Raw genomic sequence first — 21,516 nt, 5'->3', positions numbered from 1 at the left:
GGTTATGCCATTATGCTATAAATATCTTGGGGAAAAAGAGGGGGGAGGGGGTGGATTTGAATTTGAAGGGTTTGGTTTACAAGAAAAGTAGTTAAATGACTCTCTTAAGTGAGTGATTGGCTTAGTAATTATAGAGACAAATTATATTTTTCTGTTCTTACAATTTCTAAAGTTTTGGATTATTTGTGGTTTTTAAAAATTTCATTGGTTATACTATAATTTTTTCCATACGTTTAGAGACAATTTCATTATTTATATTAACAATGATTTTTTAAAGAATTTTACTTGGGAAATGCATGATAATAGATGAATTTTATTCCAAGAAAGATATTATTTAGATTAACTTTAATAATTTCTTGATATTTTTGTACATATCTAAGTATGGAACTAGACCTTTTTGTATACTAGCTCATACTTTAAAAAAATAATGAGTTCTCTTATTCTTCTTTTTCTAAATGTTAATAATATATGTCAATGTTGTTAATTTTGTATTTAATATATTTATAATTATGACTTACTCTATATAACTAGGTCATCATCACCACCACACATCTTTGGTGCGATGGTCATTTCACAGGTATAAGCGCTTGTGGGGTGTGGGAGGCAAAGGCCAGAGTTCAACTCTGTAGGAGGAAACTTCATACACATGTACACTTAGATTAGGTTATAATAAAACTTTTATCTTGTATAAATTAAAAAAAAAAAAAAAAAGTCATCATCCAAACAAAAATTCTTAGCTCAACTCTTGTATATATTAGGTTTTAATTGGAGAATTCCCTTGACAATATAACTGTCAAATGTAGTTGCAACGCATTCATTTGTATAAGAAACAACATAAGAGAAGCAGTGTGTGAAGATTTCAATTATCATTCCATCACCATTCCAAAGATTGCTATCTCAAAGTTCAGCTACCTTTTGATCGCAGCTCGTTTGATCGAAAATGGATGTTTGTTGTCATTTGATCGCTGCTTCTCAATTGATGAAAATCTGTGAATTCAAAAGAATTGTGATGTATATTAATTGAAGTCGGTTGCTTAAGAATTTGTGCACTACTTACATAGCATATAAAAGGCACACTTTTATAAACTTCAAGGAGGCTAGAGAGGCCACTTCCATGAACTTAAATAAGTGAACATATAAGCTTATATTTTCCACAACCCTTGGGTTCAGAGCAAGGAAGTCAATACCGTACTGAAGGTTGTACCAGTTTGGCCAGCGGTACGATATATTTCAAGTACCGATCAATACCGGTGTACTGTTTTGGGTTTATCACTATTATTATTATTATTATTATTATTATTATTATAGACATACTTGATTATTTATTTAGAATGATTTATAAATCAATATAAGAATCCTTAAATTTATAATAGCATATTTCTCTAAATTAATTGCTTATTTTTAATATGATTAATTTTTGCTCAAATATCAACCCAATAATATATGTAAGCTGACATACTAGATTGTAATAATAATAAAAAGATAAAAAGATGATATTAATTATTAAAAAAATATATAAAATTACTTACCAAATGTGAGTGGCAACTAGCCAAAAAGTCAAAGTATATTTGAAATTTGAACTTATTAGAGTTCACGTGGGTGTGTCAGAACTCACACAAAACAAGTAAACAAGAGCCACACACACACAACTAAAACTCACACAAAATAATTAAACAAGAACCACACACAACTAAAACAAAAGGCACAAGAAGAGAGTTTAGTCTCAGTCAAAACTCAAGAAGAAGAAGAAGCGGCTGGATAAAGCAAAAGAGGAAGGCTAGGGGAATGGTCGACAACATGGGAAAACAGCCAGTGAGGATGGTATTGTGAGCTTTTTGCTGCAATTTTTTTCCATTTTATTCAAGTTTTTAGTACCGCTTGATGTCCATTTTTTGGCTAAGATGTCCGATATTCGGCGATACGTCCTGTATAGTCCAGTAAGGATTGGTATTTTAAGCGGTACGAATCACGGGTGCTTTTGTACCAGTTCACCTGCCAGTACGATATTTTTCGGCCGTATCGGCTAGTACGGTACGGAATTGACTCCACTGGTTCAGAGAGTAAAAGTCCGATAAAATGATGATATATTCAAATAGATTATATTTGAAATCAAAGAGCCTAATGTGTCACTATAGTAAGGGAAATCTGTAAAGGTTCCTGGAGTTGGCCAGAGGTTCTGGTTGTGAACATGAATGCGTCATCCATGAAGACAATCATATATTGAAGAGTTTAGAAGTTTTGGAGTTGTAAAAGATTTTTGCAATAAGTTCATCTATATTCCTCCATATGTTGATGTTTTAGGACCAGTGTATCTGTTAGGCTTTTAGACCCCATTTGCAATAGATTTCAATTAGATTTCTAACCAATGAATTAAAGTGATTAATTATGAAATTAGATCCAAATTAAACATACATCACACAATCACAAACCACATGAACACCAAGAATGATGGCCAAAGAAAACTTTTGAAACAGTAGTTTCAAAGTAAAAAACCTGAGAATGATTTAACCTAAACAATCCTCAACATTTCATGGCCAAAATGGAAATTTCCCCCTTTCGCCAAAACTTTCTAGCAAAATACCCCATGTCTAAAACTATTTAGGGAAATGCCCTTATTTTGAAACTTGATTTTCTAAAAATCAAGTTTCAATTTAAAACTTGATTTTTGGACAATCGAGTTAAAGAGAACTGAAAATTAAAAAAAAAAAAAAAAAAATCTAGAACTCAAGTACATGGAACTTGAGTTCCATTCAAAGAACTCTAGTTCATGGAACTCAAGTTCCTTGAAAAAATTTAAATGGAACTCAAGTTCCATGAACTTGAGTACTTTGCATGGAACATGAGTTCCAGAAAAAAAAAATTTTAAAAAAAAATTCTAAGTCCACTTACTATAACTCGATTTTCCAAAAAATGAGTTTCAAAACAGAGGCATATCCCTAAATAGTTTCAAACATAGGGCATTTTGCTGGAAAGTTTGTGAGAAAGGGGTACAAGCCCATTTTGGCCAACATTTCACTAATAGAATGGAAGTTTATATAATATACTTAGCCCTAAATCTACTGCTACCTCATGTAGTACTTACTCACATGACTACACGCAACTTCAAATCCACAAACTCTTCTATTGTGAAATTGTTGCACACAAACACTCCTGTTTGTGACTTTGAGACTCCACTCAAAGGTTTAGATCATCAACTGCAGTTGATTTGATTGCAGCAACTTTTCTCTATAGCAGATCTATTGTTTACACAAGGTCTCTAGCTGTAACTTCAAAAAGGTTGGGAAAACTTCAGATCTGTGTATAAAACACTGCCTTTTGAACTAGTAAAAACATACTCTAGTTTTGTATTTAAATATCCTTAAGATCCATCAAAACCTTGGATCCAATGGCTGAGAAAGAAAGTGGGAATTTGGATCTGCACGAATCTCGATCGGTCAAGATAAGTGAGACTGTTTTTACACTTATCTTTTCCTACTTTCTTGAGTCTTCAATTATGCAAAACTTCATTTGTCTTGTTTCAAAATATTTCTAGACTAAACACTAGTCAAAAACTAAGTTTTAAAAGTTACAATTCGTTCATGGTTGCCAACCTAAAAATATGGACTTTACAGTATCTTCATCCTCATGACCTAAGACTCATGATATGTAGGAAAGGAAAGACTCTAAGACTTGAAATTAAGACTTCAACTTTATCCTATTTTGAATTCTTCCAATCTATATACAGTAAGACATTTTTTTCATTGTCTCTGTTTAACTGCACTTCATCTTTCATCCTAGGCGCATTTGTATGGTATTGGATGTTTTCATGAGTTGCTTTTGCATATTTTAATTTATTATAATGGCTTTATTTTTAATTTTTGTAAAAAAACAAAACAAACAAAAAATCAAAATCCAAAAACAGCGTGTATGGGTTATTTACTATCGATTGGTCATAAAAACTAAGACTATTCCTATATATGTATCATTTGTACCCTCACTGTAGTGACGCAAAAGAGAGTCTTGCATTTCATGGAATCCACATTGCCTAGGGAAGCACATGGGGATGTGCTTATAAGGAATGCCCTCCATTGTTGTGTATGAGGCCTTTTCCTTAGTTCAACTTGGGGAAGAACAAAACCTTGAGGAATTAAGAGAGCCTTCGGGCTGCCCAAAGAGGACAATATCATGCACACAGGGGCGGGGTGTGACAGATGGTATCAGAACCATGCCTTAACTGAAGATGATATCAGAGCCATACCCTAGCCAGAAGTGTAGGCCCCACACGTGAGGAAGCGTGTGCTTATAAGGGAGGTGGATTGTAGTGAACCAAAAGGGGGTCTTGCATTTCATGGAATCCCACATTGGCTAGGGAAGCACATGTGGATATGCTTATAAGGAATGCCCTCTCTTGTTGTGTATGAGGCCTTTTCCCCAGTGCAACCTAGGGAAGAACAAAACCTTGAGAGATTAAGAGAGCCTTCGGGCCGCCCAAAAAGGACAATATCATGTACACAGGGGCGGGGCGTGACACTAACTTTTTGAATCTTTTTGCATTAGTTTGTTAGATTAGCCAACTTGGTAGTCTTGTGTAAGTGTTGGCGAGCAATCAATCATGTCAACTCCATGATCTTAAACTAAGAATCAATATGTTACAATTCAAAAATAACTAGTAAGAGGAAGTTTAGGTTATCTACCTCTTTGGAGGGTACTGCTTGTCAATGCCTAGTGATATAGGATGTGTGAGTTGTGTGTCCAGTTTCTTGTATCGCCTTAGCCACCTCAAAATTTTTGTGTAATAACTAGCTCACTAAATTGTTCTACAAATGACTCGCTAGGTTTACTAGTTATTGTACATTTCACGAATGTCAGTGTGTTTTAGTCACTCATTAGGTATGTAGTGTGCTCAGATTTCTAATGAGCATGAATTTACTAATTCTTGTGAACTTGAAAGTATTTTCCTCAATTTTGGATATTTAATGCAATTAACAATCCTTGTCAACTTCAAAATATTTTCAGGTCAACGGTAAAATTTTGGTTGATGAGGCATAGAGTGGTTTACACTCCTCTTAAGAGGTGTAAAAAAATTTACACACCAAAGCTCTCAAACATGAGACCTCCCTTTCCTTTCTTGCAAATTATAACCATCACACTCCTCTTGATTATCATTCTTGTCACCCCCAACCATCGTGGAGCCACCCCCTCCCCTACCCACCCACGACCCCCCCTCCCAAAGTAGAACACCTCCGTCCTCCCACTTTTGCAGTTCCATCACCAAGCACACCTCTTTTCCCAATCGTTGCCACAGCCACACCCTACCACTGTCACCCAACCCACCTACCCCATTCCACAACCTAAAAAACTTCCATTATTGACCAACTAGAATACAACCTAAATAGATTAGTGAGATTGATGATACATTGTTAGCCTCAAAGGGTTGCAGTGACTCTTTGGTCTCGATCTCTCTCACATCAAAGATGGTTCATCAACCTTAGTTTGTTGAAGCATTGCAACCTCTCTCTCTCCCCCCCCCCCCCCCCCCCCCCTTTATATCTTTAAAAAAAAAAGTTATTTTGGATTTTTTGGGTTGTAATTTTTTATTATGTATTTGTTTGAGAGCTGAAAATATCTGGAAAATTAATAGAAATTATGTATTCTAGAGCATATTCAGGAACACAACTAAAAGCTCGAGAATAATTGATTTTCCAAAAAATGTTTTTAGTTGAAAGTATTGTATGGTCGAAAAATATTTTCAAGTGAACCAAATGCAATTTAAAATCATAAATTTGTGACATATTGGATCTAGTTTATAATATATATTATATAATAAAAGTTGAGTCTAGAAGCCATGTTTCTGCGGAATGACTGCACCAAATTGCAATTTTTTTTTTTTGGTAAGAACAAACATCTTGTTTTTTTTTTTTTTTTTTTTTTTTTATTATCAACTACTTGTAGTATTTTATGAAAAAAAAAAAAAAAAAAAAAAAAAACAAACGGCCACGTTCATCTCAACTTCATTGTTCTATCCTATTTGGTTTTACGTTTTGTTGATACGTTACTAACAACTTTTTTTTTTTTTTTTTTTTTAATATAGGGCTCTCTTTTGTTCTTATCCAACCTACGTTTTGGGTTTTGAAATGAACACAGGCACATTAACATCAACTCAAAATCAATTTTACCTCTAAACAACAAAACCAAACTAAATTGCTAAACTATCTTTAATGATTCCCACTTAGAGCATTTACATCAATATAACTAAAAATTTTAACATTTAACACTTCATAATGTTACTTTATTTATTGTAACACATAATTATTTCACAACATACCCTGCATCAATGGTCTTATTTTTACCATCATCTAAACATCGAAACACAGTTTATTTTTTTTATATTAGTTTCTTTCTTACTTCCTCTCTCTTTTTCTCTGCCACCAAACCCAAAAAGTGATAAAGTAATAATTTTTTTTATACCATATCAATGGAATTATTTGATAATTTCTGCTAATGATTCTAAACAAAATCCATTTTTTGGGTACAACAAGAATTTGCATTCTAAAATTCTATCAAAAGGATTTGCAATCATTGTGGAAATTCCATTTTATCTATGATTAATATTTTCTTTAGAATGGGCAAAAATTGTAAGATTTTACAATTTACGATCCATTCATTCAATATTTCCCTTTTTAGAGGAAAAGTTCCCACATTTAAATTATTCGGCAGATATACTAATACCCTACCTTGCCCACCTAGACCTTGCTACAATGAACTGCTAGTGTTGACACTTAAATTGGAGTTCAACCGAGATTTGGACCATAATCCAATATGGTAAAAATTGAAAAACGGGTGATTCAACTAGTAAAAACTATGAATCTGATCAATTTTCGATTCTTTGACTGTTTTGGTTTTTAAAACTGTACTCTCAACCCAAACTTGTCTTTCCTCGTTCTTAAGTAAGTGCACGCACTGAATGGATTGAAGTGAACTAAATTGGATCAAATAGACTGAATTGAATTGAAATAGACTGAAATAGACCAAAGTGGACCGAATGGATTGAATTAGACTAAAATGAATCGAATTGACCAAATTCAACCGAGCGGACTGAAGTGAATTGAATGAACCAAAATTGATTTAATTGAATCGAAGTGGACCAAAATGGACCAAATAGATTATATAGACTAGATTGTTCCAAAGCCGTGCAATGCACTAGTACTGAACTACTACTAATTCATCTTTAAATTTGATTACATAAACAAAAGAAAAAGAAAAATAGAAAACCAAACAAACACAAATCACGCACAAACTCAGATTCCTCACACATTACATCAAATTAGAAAGTACAATTACCCCGACTTATTTTGGACTTGCAAGAAATCTTCAGCACGAAGGTGAACAAATTAATAAGATGATGAGGCCTTGGGATGACCCATGCGAAATCATGAATAGTAGAATTCCTAAGGCCTTTTTATTTGGAAACAACAGTCTGAAAGGGCATAAAAACCATGTAATTCTCAGCTGGCTAGACACACTTGGAAAGAGAACAGCAAATAAAATTTTACCTTTTGCAAATAAAAACCATAAAAATTTAGTTTCGAGTTAAATTCTTGCAGAAGTTATCACAGGGTCCTGGAGGAGAGTCGACGGCATACCAAGTCTGAATGACAGTTAGAGCAAGTGCCAACAATGCGCCAAAGAAAGCCATGAACGTCCAGGGGCTGCTGAAATAGTCGTGATAGACTTGAGCAAACCAGGTCATCAACTGGTTCTTGTAGTGCTTCTGGATTTGAACTCTGACATCCCTATATATTTCGCTGTTAGGCACCAAATCGATACCTATCTCATTGAAGACTCTAGCCACTTCATCATCACTGCCAAGGCAATTATAGAGTATTCCTGCTTTCCTTAGCATCTTTACATCGTTGGGCTCATCGATTAGTGAATCGAGGAAGGATATGTACGAGGTGATCGCAAAGTCATTTTGGAAATCTAGACACATCTCGTAGGCTATCAAGTTCAAGAACTTTGGCGTTGTTGAGTCATCCACAGTTATTGGAGGAAGCCAAAGGAATCCCAAACAACCGAGTGTAGTAAAAGATATGTCACTCAAGCAACTATTTTCCTTTTTACTACGTTCCACATGAATACCTGCTGCTCGGAGCTCCTGAACATTGCGATAGGATGGCCAAGTTATTTGGCCATTCCCATTTCGTTTCTTATGCTTGACTTGTTGATTCTTATCCAAGAGACGTGTCCTCAGAAGATCGAGAAGATGGATGGCATCTATATCTCCATGCTTCTCCTTTGAGGGACGGCTTTCCTGATCTTTCTCACTTCCTACTTGTTGCGGCTTTGGTCTTTGCGAGTGACACCATGATAACAAACTTACGAGTGGGCTGCAGAAAGTTGATGAGTGATTCTGATTCACCTGTCCCTTTTCCTCCGAGTCAAGGCTTTGTTCTTTCTTGTTTTTTGCTTGTTGCGGCTTTGGTTTTTGCGAGAGACACCATGATAACGAACTTAGCCACGCACAGCGGACAACTGATGAATGATCCTTTGGTAGTGATACTGTTACTATGACGGAGCTATTTGATGACCTTGGGGGGCAATGGCCCCCCCCTGGAATTTATAAAACAAAAAAAGAAGTATATAATATTTTATGAGTTTTTTGAATTTGGGCTTAAGTAAATAATTCTTGCCCCCCCCCCCCTTTCTACCCACTGAAAATATAACCTTGACCTCTTTAACCAAAAAAAATTAACCCAAACAACATTCAAGAAAAAGTAGCCCAAACAACATAAAAAGTAAAGCCCAAATAAACAAGAAAAAAGCCCTTAATAATTTTATTAGATCTAAATTAATCAGATCTTCAAATCAACAGTTCAATTTCAGCTCTATTAATTTTAAAGAAAAAATTTCCTAAAAAAGATAATACAAATACCAGTCGAACAAAGAGAGAGTGTGTGTAATTTTGCCCTCTTTGATCCACTCATGACACTACCGCCATTTCTACTTCATCAGTGAGACTGTGTGTCCAATCTCCTATCTACTAAGTTGCTCTGACTCTAGTTTTTACCCTTTTTTTGGCTGTGTTACTCTCTGCTTCTTTTTGTGTCGTTTAATTTCTTATTGTCTAATATCTTTCTCTGAACGGCATTATTACTACTTCACTTTATTCAACTTTGAAATGAATTTTTTTTTAATAGTTATAAAGTGGTGTATAATGCGTTTTGGGAGTTGCTCTGTTGCAATTGAACAATTAATTCAGTTGAGATGTTTTGTCTTTTTGTTTAGTGGAATGGTTACTGTTATGTCCAGCAATTAGTAGATAGTAAGATTAAAAATGCCACACCCAAGCGAGTCATGAGTCATGACACACTACACATTGTTCAATGGTTGATGCACACAGACACAATTACTAAAGTTCCTAATGAGATTTTTTATGTACAAGGAAGTGGTGTTTGATGCTTTGCTCAAGCTATTCCAAATTATAAATTTATGGTTGAAAATTGTCATGCTTGGTTTGAAATAATTATTTTAGTTATGATGATTTTTTAGATTTACAAGAAGGCTATATTCCTTTTTGATATATAATTGTTTCGTAATTTATTAAAAAAATAATTATTCGCATCTTCCATTTGTTATACTAAATGGATGCTAGTTTGAATTTTCAAGAAAAAAAAATGTTTTTATACTTCGCCCCCCCTCAATAAAACTCCTGGCTCCGTCCTTGGTAGCATGCCAACCGATGTAAGTGTGAATCGATTTCTGCAACTCAGCTTCTTTTTTACTCCAGCTCATGAACCGTTTGAGCAGACGATAAGGAAGCTGATTCTCAAGCAAAAACAAATCTTGTTGTGTAAAGGCTACGCTGTCGGTTTTTATATTCAAATCTTCGAACCCGTTGTTAGCTGCGCAGTATATGTATTGTAGTGTTGCACAGCCGTCCACCAACAACAACCAAATGAGGTCCTCATCATTGTAGCTTTTGATCACTTCCTCCTCGAAGCACTCCTTCAGCTCCTTGATCTTCTCTTTAATTTTCTTGAACAAATCGTTTATCTTCTCTTCGCTACCTTCAACGAATTCATATGTCAGCACAAGCTTGTACTTCTCTCCTAGCTTGTACTTCTCATTTCCATGATGGATAGGACCGAGTGATACTGCTCTTGGCTCATAGTGCTTCTGGAAGAAATCCTTGTTATCTCGCAGCAAGAATATAACCTTTTGTATCTTTGGTGCTGGGGATGGTGCCAAATTTTTTCTTGCCTCCATTACTGTTTTAATCTTTGCCTCCAGGGTAGTGGTTTCGCTTGAAATGCTGTTTGTCTCAGTGTCCTCAGTGGCGCTGCTGCTTGTTTCAGCTTCTCTACTGAAATGTCCCTCCATGAAAACAAGATGCTCCTTTCCGGCCAAAGCAATTTGCACCAAAGAAAGCAATTGAATTTTGTAAGTTTGCAGTCCTAACAAGTACTTACTGTATGTTATAGTACGTGGAAACTTTAGCTTGAGAAATTTAGGACTGTTGCTCTTATTTGAATAGAAACTTTCCTAAAGTAACCATATCTTATAATGAATAAACTTAGCAAGCTTGGAATATAATCTACGCGATGTCTAAAAACTACAAAATAAATTCATACATGGTACACTTTTCTGAATAAACCTTAATATTATTACTCGCTTTGTCTTTATATAATATGAAAGATTGAAAGTGAAACCTGCGTAATTTCAGGGAAGTCTAGCTTTACTTTTGTAATTTTTTTATTTTATTTTATTTATAATCCTCTACTTTTCTCTTGTAATTTTAGGTTATGCAATGATTGCTATTTATTACTCCTCTAGTTTATTTGTCCTCTATTCCATTTTAAGATGTCCTATAATATTTTCTCATTTTTAAAATTATTTTTTTGAGGGAACTTATTTTTAAAATTAGAAGTCACTAATTTATTAATGTTCTTATTATGCTCTTACTGTATTTCCAAAACCATTTGAAAAGAAAACCAACAAATATTTTAAAAAAATCAATATTGATTAAAAAGATAAACTAGAATTTGTATTTGAAGTAATCAAAAATTGCTTGGAGCCAATACCCAATAGTTTTTGTATTGCTATAGTTGTAGATTTTTCAAATCTAATTAAGAGAGTAAGTTACAATTTGTGCTATGTAATTTCAAAAATGCTAAGATTGGTAAGGAGCAGATTTTTGTGCTTGTAATTTCAGATTTAATATTCCTATTTTTTGATAAATTTATTTAAGAGTAATTTTGAAAATTTATCCATTTTTTTTAAAGACAGATAAGACAATAAATGATATTTTCTTAAAAAGTTTGATTTTTGAAATAGGATAAACAAATTGGGACGGAATGAGTAATATAACAAAGTAGTGGATCATCTTTTCCAAGAAAAGACAATATGGAAGCTGATTCTCCAGCAAAAACAAATCATGATGTCTAAAGGCTACATTGTCATATTTTATACTTAAATCTTTGAACTTGTCCTTAGTACTAGCGCAATATATGAATTGTAGTATTGCACAGCCGTCCACGAACAGCAACCAAGCTAGCGCCTTATCATTAAAGTCCATCGTCACCTCCTTTTCAAAGCAGCCGCTCAGTTCCTTGATCTTATCCTGAATCTTCTTGTGCAATGGTGGCTCCAAGATTTTGTTTAAAAGGATCGTTAAGAAACATAAATTATACAAAATCTATTAAAAAAAATACTATATATTCATTTGACATATTTTTTTTTAATACAATAATATATTAATTATTGTTGTAAGTGAACTTTAATTATTATAACTTAGAATACTTTAATTTATTAGTTTATTTTTTAACTCTTTACCAATTTTTTATGAATTTGCTAGACATTTTGATAAATTATTTTATATTTTCTTTACAATTCTTCATTTAAGGTACTGACCCACCCACGTAGCAACAAACACTCCCACACACTTCGGTCAAAGACTCAAAAAAGCAAAAGACAAAACTCATAACTCAATACTTTATATCAAACACTACAAAAACTTGTGCTCGTAAACACTACAAAAACTTAAGGCCGTTTAGTAGAGAAGTTTTAGTTGAATTGTTTGTAATTTTTTGAAATATGTGTGGGTGAAAAAGTGTGTGAAAATATGTGTAAGATTGTTTAAAATAATTGGTAGAGTGAGTTTGAACCACTCTACCAAACGGCCCCTTAATAGTACAGATGCATAAAAGGAGATGATCAACTAGTCAAAGACTCATAACTCAAAGATAAAGTATCAAAACACCATAACCTCCCACACACACCCCGTGATTCACTGAAAGAAGGCTATCAAAACACTATAAACACACATTATCACAGTGAATGAAAAAGAAATAAAAAATATTAGAACAAGTTGCAGCAGCGGCATATCAAGGACAGTTCAGGCGTTGGCGATGCGGCGGTAGATATGAGTAAGATGGCGGCAGATTGTTTGTGGGTGAAGTAGCTACCTTTTTTCTTTGGGTTTGGAGAGTGAAAAGGGATTGTAGGAGAGGACTACATTTTTCCCTTGATAGGTCAAAAACATATTGACCCCATGTGATGGATTAAGTTGATTAATTAGCCAAGTTTATTAATTAATCAAATTTACATGTAAACGCGTGGTAGCACAAACAAATCACCAATAAACTAAAGTGCAGCGGAAAATAAATTTGACACGGTAATTTGTTTACGAATGGGGAAAACCTCCAAGGCAAAAACCTCACCGGGTGATTTTAAGGCCACCACTCCCGAGAATCCACTATTATCATAACAAGCGGTTACAAGTAAAGGAATCGCAGTACCTTCTACCCACCTACAGTTGAACCCTTACCCCAATACCTAATTGGACTTGTTCTGTAGTGACAATCTCTCATTTTTAATGCACGGTTCCCAGTACGCGACTTCAATCACCAACTTGAGAAAGACGTTGGTTGCAAAGTTCTTCAGTTCATCCTCACAATAAAGAACAAGAAAATGCTTGGTTACAAAACTCTATGGTGCAAAGACACAGTAGCTTCTTCACAAAGAGATGAACTAGGGCAAACTTTTTCTCCGGTCACAAATTGCTTGAACAGACTTTACTCAATACTTGAACAGACTTTGCTCAATGCTTGTGCAACTTGTGCTTACTTTGACGGCACTTAAAATAATCATTTTATATGTTTAGGGTTATGAGAAAAGAAGGCTCAAAAACATATCCACGGAATAGAATCAAAACAGATCTAAAAAATGTTTTTCTTAAATCGTGACAGCTAGAGGTGTCGAGGTGCTGTTGAGCAGTTGTCGAGCCACGTGGCTGGAACAGCTTCTTAAAGCTCAATAGATGCAACTGTCGAGCCAGCTGTTGAGCTTTAATGAAGAGCACTTCTCAGCTTGTTTCTTGGACAGACTTGCTTAGCTTTAATACTTGATCTTGAAATCTTGTTTCTTGAAGTATTAAAAACATCTTAAATCTACCAAATTACAAGTAAAGTGCGTTTTGTCAAAGGCTTAGCCAATTACATAAAAGAGTGACATATGTTCTTATCAAGTGAACGACATATGTCCTAACATCCCTCTTAGGTTTGGTTTGGCCCTTTTTTTTTTTTTATAGAGTTTAAAGCTCTATTCAATTGGGCTTTCAGAGTGTGCAAATGTTTATAGTAGGGGTTCAAACCAATTTTTTTCCCTGGTCAGGGGGTTCATTGAACCCCCTGACTACAACGTAGCGCTGCCCCTATTCTTGTGTATTTCTTCTATACTCTTCCTACTGATTTCGATGAACTCAGATGTCAATACAAGCTTGTACTTCTCTCCTAGTTGGTACTTTGGCTTACCAAGATGGATTGGACCCAGTGATATCACTTGTGGCTCATAGTATTTCTCAAAATCCTTGTCATTTCGCAGCAAGAATACAACCTTCTGTATCTTTGGCGTTGGAGATTTATTCTTCACATTTTTCCCTGCCTCCCTTACCATTTCAAACCTTTTCAACAAGGTAGTCTAGGTTGAAATGATCTATATTGGGACCTCCTCAGTGATGCGTCTGCTTGATTCACTGGCTTCTCTTCCGGCAGCCTTCCTTGAATGGAACTCCATGAAAATGACATGCTCCATTAACGGTAGAGCAAGTTTGCACCCAAGAAGACAATTGTTGAAATTTGTAAGTTTTTTTTTTTTTTTTTTTTTTTTTAAGAATGTTGAAATTTGTAAGTTTGTGGTCCTAGTATTTGCAGTATTAATTTATACTGGATAGTACTAGGAAATCTTAATTGACAAACTTAGGATTGTTACTCTTATTCAAATGGTAATTAAGTTGGGGGACAAAATGTAGATACTTTTCGAAAGCAACTATATGACTTTGACAAACATAACTAGCTTGGAATATACAAGACATGTCCAACAGGAAAAAATGTTTTTTTTTTTTTTTTGTGTGACTTTATTTTTAGATTGGATAGGAATTTGGAGTTGAATACTAATTTTTCACTTCTTTGAATCACTTTATATTTTCTTGTGAGCTCAAGATTTAATCCAACATTACATTCGATTATTTTTAAATTTTCAATTATTTATAATGCTATTTAGTTAGTTAGTTTTTTTTTTCCTTTTTTGGTACATGTACTAGCAAGGAAGTTTTGAAATTTTATTAGTTTTGCTTGTAACTTTATTGATATTTGTGTATGGTAATTATTAGTAGCCATTACATACAATGAGACTAGTCTTTGTATCGACCAAGAAAGGTACCTAAGACCTTCACATCTCATCACCTAACCTCAAAACTTAAATTGATTGAGTAATGTAGATTAATGATTATTTGAAAAATACTTTATTTTTTTATACAAGATAGAATTCTACTCTAATTTAAGTGTATATGTGTGTGAAGTTCCCTCTTAAAGACTTGAACCCTGACCCTTGCCCCCCACACTCCACAAGCATTTATACTTGTGGAGTGACCATCGCACCAAGGGTGTGTGGTGGTATTTGAAAAATACTTATGAGGTAAAGAGATTTATTTGGATTCCCTAAATTGAAACTAGGAAATAAGGTCTTTTAATATTTATTTCATAAATTGGAATAATGTTTCTTGTAACGTATGTGAAACTCATTGGGAGCCCAATATATTTGATTCTTGCATCCAGTGATTGATGTGATTCTGGTTTTTTGAATCCAACATAAAGTTTTAATCTACAATTAATTGATGTGATTCCAGTTGAATGTTCAATTATTTATGATATAGCTTTTGTGTTTTCTTTAACATGCGCTGAGCATGGAAGTTTTAATTATTATTATTTTTTTTTTTGGGTAAAAAAGTTTTAATTATTTACTAGTCTTGCTTTTAACTATACTTGAGACTAATTTATTGAAAATAGCCCCAAAATTTATGAATAAATTTTGGTTGTCGTTGCATCTTTTTAACTTTGTTTGATGTTTGTGTAAGTAAATTGTTATTGGTGATTATTATATCATATGCGACTAATCTTTGAACGAAATGCGTACCTACCACATTTTTTGCTAAATCAACGTCAACAAATGGGTTTTGCAAAAACCATCAACATATACACATGAACTTTATGTTTATTGATAACTTTGGAGGCTTAAACACAATCTATCTTTTATTAGTAAGCGATGAAAATAATTTTTCAAGCTAGAGAAGGAAATATATCATAAGGAAAAGAAAAAAGAAGGTGTGCGTATACATATTTGATATTTCTTCCTCTTTAGCTAGATATGGATTACTTTCTTTAGAAAAATGTATACCAGAAACAATTTGTTTAAGATTATTAAATACATATAATATTATTTTATTTGATAAAAATTATGGGGTCCTCTCTCCAATTTGAACTTTATTCATATATCAAAAAAAAAAAAAATGTACAATTGTACACACTTTTGTGTAGTACTGAAGTTTAACTTGTTTTATGATATAGATTTGATATGAAGCTAGCACGAAATCAAACTTTATTTTCACTTTTACTAAAGCAGGAGTGGTATGTTGTGCACGTTTCAAACTGTACACACTTTTCCTATAAATTGTGGCTTACATTTTCATCTTTATGCAGCAAGATTGGTATATAATGTACCTCAATTTTGTGAAAGTTTTGCTGTGATTAAACCTTTAATAGTTCGCACCAACATTTCCTAAAGAAAGGAGAAAGCATTTTACATGATGATGAATCGTGCTTCAAACAAAATTAAGAACCAAGTACACTTTTGATACACATAGAAGGGACTTTATTTACCCAGCAAGTATGGTATATACTGTTACAATAATAAAACTGTTGTTTATTCAATTATTCTGTTGCGTCAAGCCTATAACATAAGTCTTTGGTTCTCCAAAAATGAGTAAAGGGGGGCGACTAGTATGGGTTCCCTACCTAAGCATGACCATAGTAACATCTTATCTGCTCCTGAGCGAAACCTCATACTTCCAGTCTGTGAAAAACTCACTTATTATTCTTTTGGACCGTTTGAAATGAAGATGAGATATAAGAAGTACCAATACATAACTAGTTGTTGAGGTTCAAACCCAAGTCCAGAGACTTGCCGACTCAGTATCTTACCGACTAGGCCAACCAAATGTTGGTTATAACATAACTCTGTGTACTGTTTTATGTTTTCATGGTACTACAAAAACTGTGTACTGCGTTACTGTTAGGTTTGCATTCTGGGTTACTTTTTTGGGGGCTGTCACAAGCCCAAGACAAAAGGTGAGCCCAAGCTAAACAGGCCCACTGGCAAGCCATAACCCAAGCCATGATTCAGATTAACGAAGGCAAATACAAGAGAGCTATTAATGCAATACGGGCTTGCAGGTCTAGGCTTGTCAAACCATGCCCCGTGTTGAACATCCACAAGGGCCTAAGTAATGGACCCAAGTTAGCAAACCAATAAAACTTGAGGAATTCAATACAGATTGAAGATGGTTGGGCCTGGATAAGCCCAAATGGGCTCAATCAGATGTTACTAAAAGAAAAGTGGGCCCAAACCCAGCACCTTGGTTTTTCAAATAATCTAACTTTTAGTTTTTTAATAAAAAAATAAAATAGCTTTTAGCTTTTTATAACATATTAACATAAAAATTATATAAAAAAAACTATATATTTTAATAAATACCATTCAAATAATCTATAGAAATAAGAAATTTCAAACAAAAATTGAAATAGGCCAAATAATATCAAATAATTTAAACAAATTTTAGTCCCAATGGTTTTACATGTCAACAATTCATAAACAAATAATTTATTAATTAATGTTAGTGATGCAATTCTCAATTTTTTATCTTTTTTTTTTTTTTTCCATTCTTACATACCAAAGATAAAATAGAGTAATTCTAAGACCACAAATTATTTCATAATTTTTTTGCCACAACTCTAACATTGTACGTTGTAAGTGGTTATTCATCACTTACACGTGGACCCACTATTTTTACCTCACCAATCACACTCTACCAAATCACAAATGTGGCAAGAACTTGTGATAATTTTTGTATTCTAGACCTTTTCAATAACATATTAACATCAAATCCTATCCACAAATAGGCAATAGCACACGCCTTACATAACTTCCAGCGGGTTCTTAGTCAGATTCTTTGTTTTAGTCAACATGGTAAAGTTTTCTTTACTGTTTTGAAAAGATTTCTATATTCTAATCTAGTATATATATGCTGAAAAAGCCTAAACATTCTGAAACATGCAGGCATTTAAGCCGGAATATGTTTCCCGAGGCTTAATATGCTGGCTTGGTGACTAGTACACACTATAATATTTCGGCCATACATGAAATTTACTATTTTAACAAAAACTAGTTGTTACTTTGACTACCAATTTCATTTTATTTCTTGATCAATCATGGGTGGCTTAGGTTGTTGTAAAACTAGAAGTGCTAACTACTAAGAGCATCAGTACCCGGGTGTGTAATCCCCAAAAAATTGTAATTTACAATTTGAACACCAAAATGCAAGCTTTATCTGGGTTTGGGTTCTTAAATTTTGTACAATCTTGTTACAGGACCCTCTTAAATTTAGAAACGACTGTAGCAAGATTGTAAATACAAAAATTTTTATTTTATTCACTCTCTCTCTCTTCTAAATCTCTCTTTTAATGTGTTGTATATTATTTTAATTAATGTGTAGATAACTTATTTTATTGTGTTATATAGGAAAATAAAAGTTAGGATGTTGGGTGTGTTGTAAAGTGGTATGGTATAATAAATAAAATCACTTTTAAAATGGTAAAATGAGATCTTTTTAAGAAACTAATGCTAATGCTCTAAGGGCCTTAAGGAAAGCCAACCCTTGCCTAGCCATGAGCATTATTGCATGAGGTAATGCTACAATCACAAACTATTTTACAATATTTTTACAAATTGTTGTTATGACTAATTATTACTAGTTCTCATTTGGACCTACCACTAATATCACGATTTCACTTAGCAATAACCATTCACCACTAGGAGGCCCTTAATTAGGTATTGAGTAAGGGTATATTGAAATGCCTTTTCTTTTTTTAAGCCTAATTTTGAGCTAACTATAAATATAATAAATATGGAATTTTTGAATTAAATATAATATAAGCTATCATCCTTTCTTGAACTCAAGGCCATATGCTCAGGGTTAGTTGTTAGCATAGCCTGTGCTATGCTAAATTCCAATTTAATACCAAAAAAAAAAAAACCTACTTTTTTTTCTATTTTAACACATAACTTTACTATACACCCTACATCAAATTATCTATTTTACCCTTCAACACATTAAAATAATATATACAATGCATTAAAATAACCTTAAAAATGCCTACAATATATATATAAAAATAAATAAATAAATACAAAATCTCCCACCACAACCCATTGCCACCAACCACTACCCAAAATCAACCATTGGCCACTATAACCATAATCCTTATTCAGCCTAACCATCACTAGTTGCCGTAAACACAATCACCAAAATCAGCTAATTACAACCATCAAAATCAACCTACAACCACCACAACCCACCAAAATAAGCCCATTGCAACAACCCAAAAAAACACAACTACCTTGAGAGAGAGAGAGAGAGATTGGCAGTGTCTTGGAGAGAAGAGGTTGGGTGAGATCAACAATGGCTAGGCAAGATTAGTGGCTAGCGAGATTAGAGTCAGAATCTAAGAGTGAGATCGGTAGCATGTACGGCTTGGTGAGATTGGCGGCCGGCATACTCTAGAGAGAGGAAGAGGGGAGAGGGGAGAGGTTGAAAGAGAGAGCAAGCGAGTGAAAGAGGAGAGAGAAAATAAAAATAAATTTTTTAAAAGTTTACCATTTTTTCAGTATAGTCCTATTTTTAGAATTTTATTGTTGATCAATGCTAAATATTTTAGAATTTAGAACATTTGATGTGGGATTTTTTTTTGGTGTTTTGTGTGCTAAATGCTAAAAATTTAGCATTTAGCATGCCTGATGCTAGTGCTACAAGGGTCTTAATATTTATGTACATCAATTTTATGCTATTGTGGTTTCGTTTTTATCTTCTTTTTTCTTGGATTTCGTTTTTCTGGGTTGTTATTCTTCCTTTTGTTCTAAACATATGTATTTCCCATCAAACACTAGCCAAAAGCCACAACAAAATACTACAATTTCATATCTTCCTCCCTTTCTATGAGAGACCATGCCTCGGCTCAACCCTTTAAAATGTTTAGGAAAAACCCACGTGAATGGGTGGAGTTATTTTGGTACCTCTCAAGAGATAGTGGAGATTCTAGTGATGTTATCATCCCTCATAAAAAAAATTAAAAAAAAAGTCAAAAGTGAAAAACACATCTCTTATTGATGACTTGAAATTAAAATTGTAGATCTCTTGAAAATAACAAGAAATTAAATGGCTTTTGGTCCTAGATACATTCTAAGAAAAGTACATGACTTTGATTCCTAGTTACAAATTAGAAATTGAAAATTGCAGGGAAAAACATAATCCCATAACCCTTTATCTAAGTTCGGATGATTGGTTACAAGATTAGAAGGTCTTAGGCACCCATCTTGCCAAGTGAAACTTGTCTTCTAGACTTTGGTGGACAATAATCATAGCACGTCATTCAAACAATTATAGCATCCAAGAACATGTGATTAAATATTGCATATTGAAACAAACATTGATAGGCACGGTGAAAACCCTAATCTAGGAATGCAATCATGAACTGAAAAGAATGAAATTGAAAGACATGGTAAATATGTGTGTGACGTGATATTGAACCATAATCTAAGAGCATATGAACATGTTATTGAATTGAAATCCTAAAACATGCAAAAAAAAAGAACAACCTAAATCTAACATGCTAACAATTAAGAACATATGAAAAACTTGAAAATGAAACTTGCTTGAATAAAAAGAACTATGGCATAATTAAAAAGAAAAAAAGAAATTTTTAGAAACCTTATCTGCATGCACTAGCACTCCAAGCAAGAAATAAATCTTCTTTAGAGGGGGGGATTCATTAATAGGAAGTTGATAGTTTGAGACCAAGAGGACTGAGCTACCCCTTCAAGTGAGTTGAGACCAAGAGGACCAAAACACCAACAACAACAAAAAAAAAAAAACCTTCCTACTACTAACTCAAGAGAATAGGGGCAAAGATAAGAGAGTTTGAATTTGAAATCCAATGTGCTTTGATTTGATGCTAGAGAGGGTATTTATACTGAATGCTAGGAGTCAAAGATGAGTCTCTAGGCAATATGGGACTCAAGAAAAATTGGATTTTCTAATGAAAAAATGTTGGGTGCTAGGTCCAAGTGTCGATCAGTAATTGGTCTAGATTCTCCTATATTCTCTTTCAAGTGGGGTGGAGTGATGGACCACGTGGGTGGGGGTTAATTTCTGGGTTTTTAAAAAAAAAATTAAATTAACATTTTTTTCTTTAATTTAAGAAATAAATCATTAAATAAAAATTAAATATGGTTAACAATAGACATGGATAGAATGTTAACGGAAGATTTAATTGAGGAGAATTGAAACTTAAAGGACTGAAATGACAAAATGCAAACTTATAGGACTGAAATAAAAAGTGATGAAACTTAGAAGGTGAGTTTTCTATTTTGGCTAAAACAATAATAATAAAATCACCACCACAACCATAAGTACATTATTAAACTAAAGAATATATATTGGAGGGAAACTCATGGAAACGATTTTTAGGTGAAATTTTATTACCAAGAATCTGTAAAGTTTAAATTACTCTTTTAATTGAGATTCTATTACTAACCAGGATTGCTTTATTAAAAGTGATCACTTAAGGGTCAGGACATTTAACTAGTAGGAATCTCTTGGTGTATCCATAACATTCAATATCCAAATTAATCTCATCTTCTCACTATAATTATTGAATTATCAAAAAAGTATTAACTCAAATCATAAATAAATTTTATTTAAAATCTATGTCTATTTCTCTAAAACAAGTCTATGCCTATTATGTGACTTATTATTTTAAATCTAAATTTCTTCTAAAGCTAAAATCTTTTAGGGAAGTAATGCTACCACCAATTTCAATATGAAAGACTAACAAACTAACATGATAATAAAAACGCATTTCAACAACA

At 33.5% G+C, this 21,516-nt stretch overlaps 1 protein-coding gene across 1 annotated transcript; it reads right to left on the bottom strand.

Moving 5' to 3' along the window:
* Positions 1–7,558: 7,558 nt before the first annotated feature.
* Positions 7,559–14,070, bottom strand: LOC142609402 (UPF0481 protein At3g47200-like). Its single transcript, XM_075780982.1, has 3 exons — positions 14,013–14,070; positions 9,687–10,334; positions 7,559–8,538 (listed from the first exon to the last, which is right to left on the bottom strand). The coding sequence occupies exons 1-3, from the start codon at positions 14,068–14,070 to the stop codon at positions 7,559–7,561; spliced, it is 1,686 nt and encodes a 561-aa protein (XP_075637097.1).
* Between the last annotated feature and the right edge of the window lie 7,446 nt (positions 14,071–21,516).

This window comes from Castanea sativa, chromosome 9 (assembly GCF_040712315.1).
Source record: "Castanea sativa cultivar Marrone di Chiusa Pesio chromosome 9, ASM4071231v1".
NCBI classification, from domain to species: Eukaryota; Viridiplantae; Streptophyta; class Magnoliopsida; order Fagales; family Fagaceae; genus Castanea; species Castanea sativa.
Note: the sequence above shows the minus strand (reverse complement) of the source record. Positions and strands in the feature narration are given on the sequence as shown.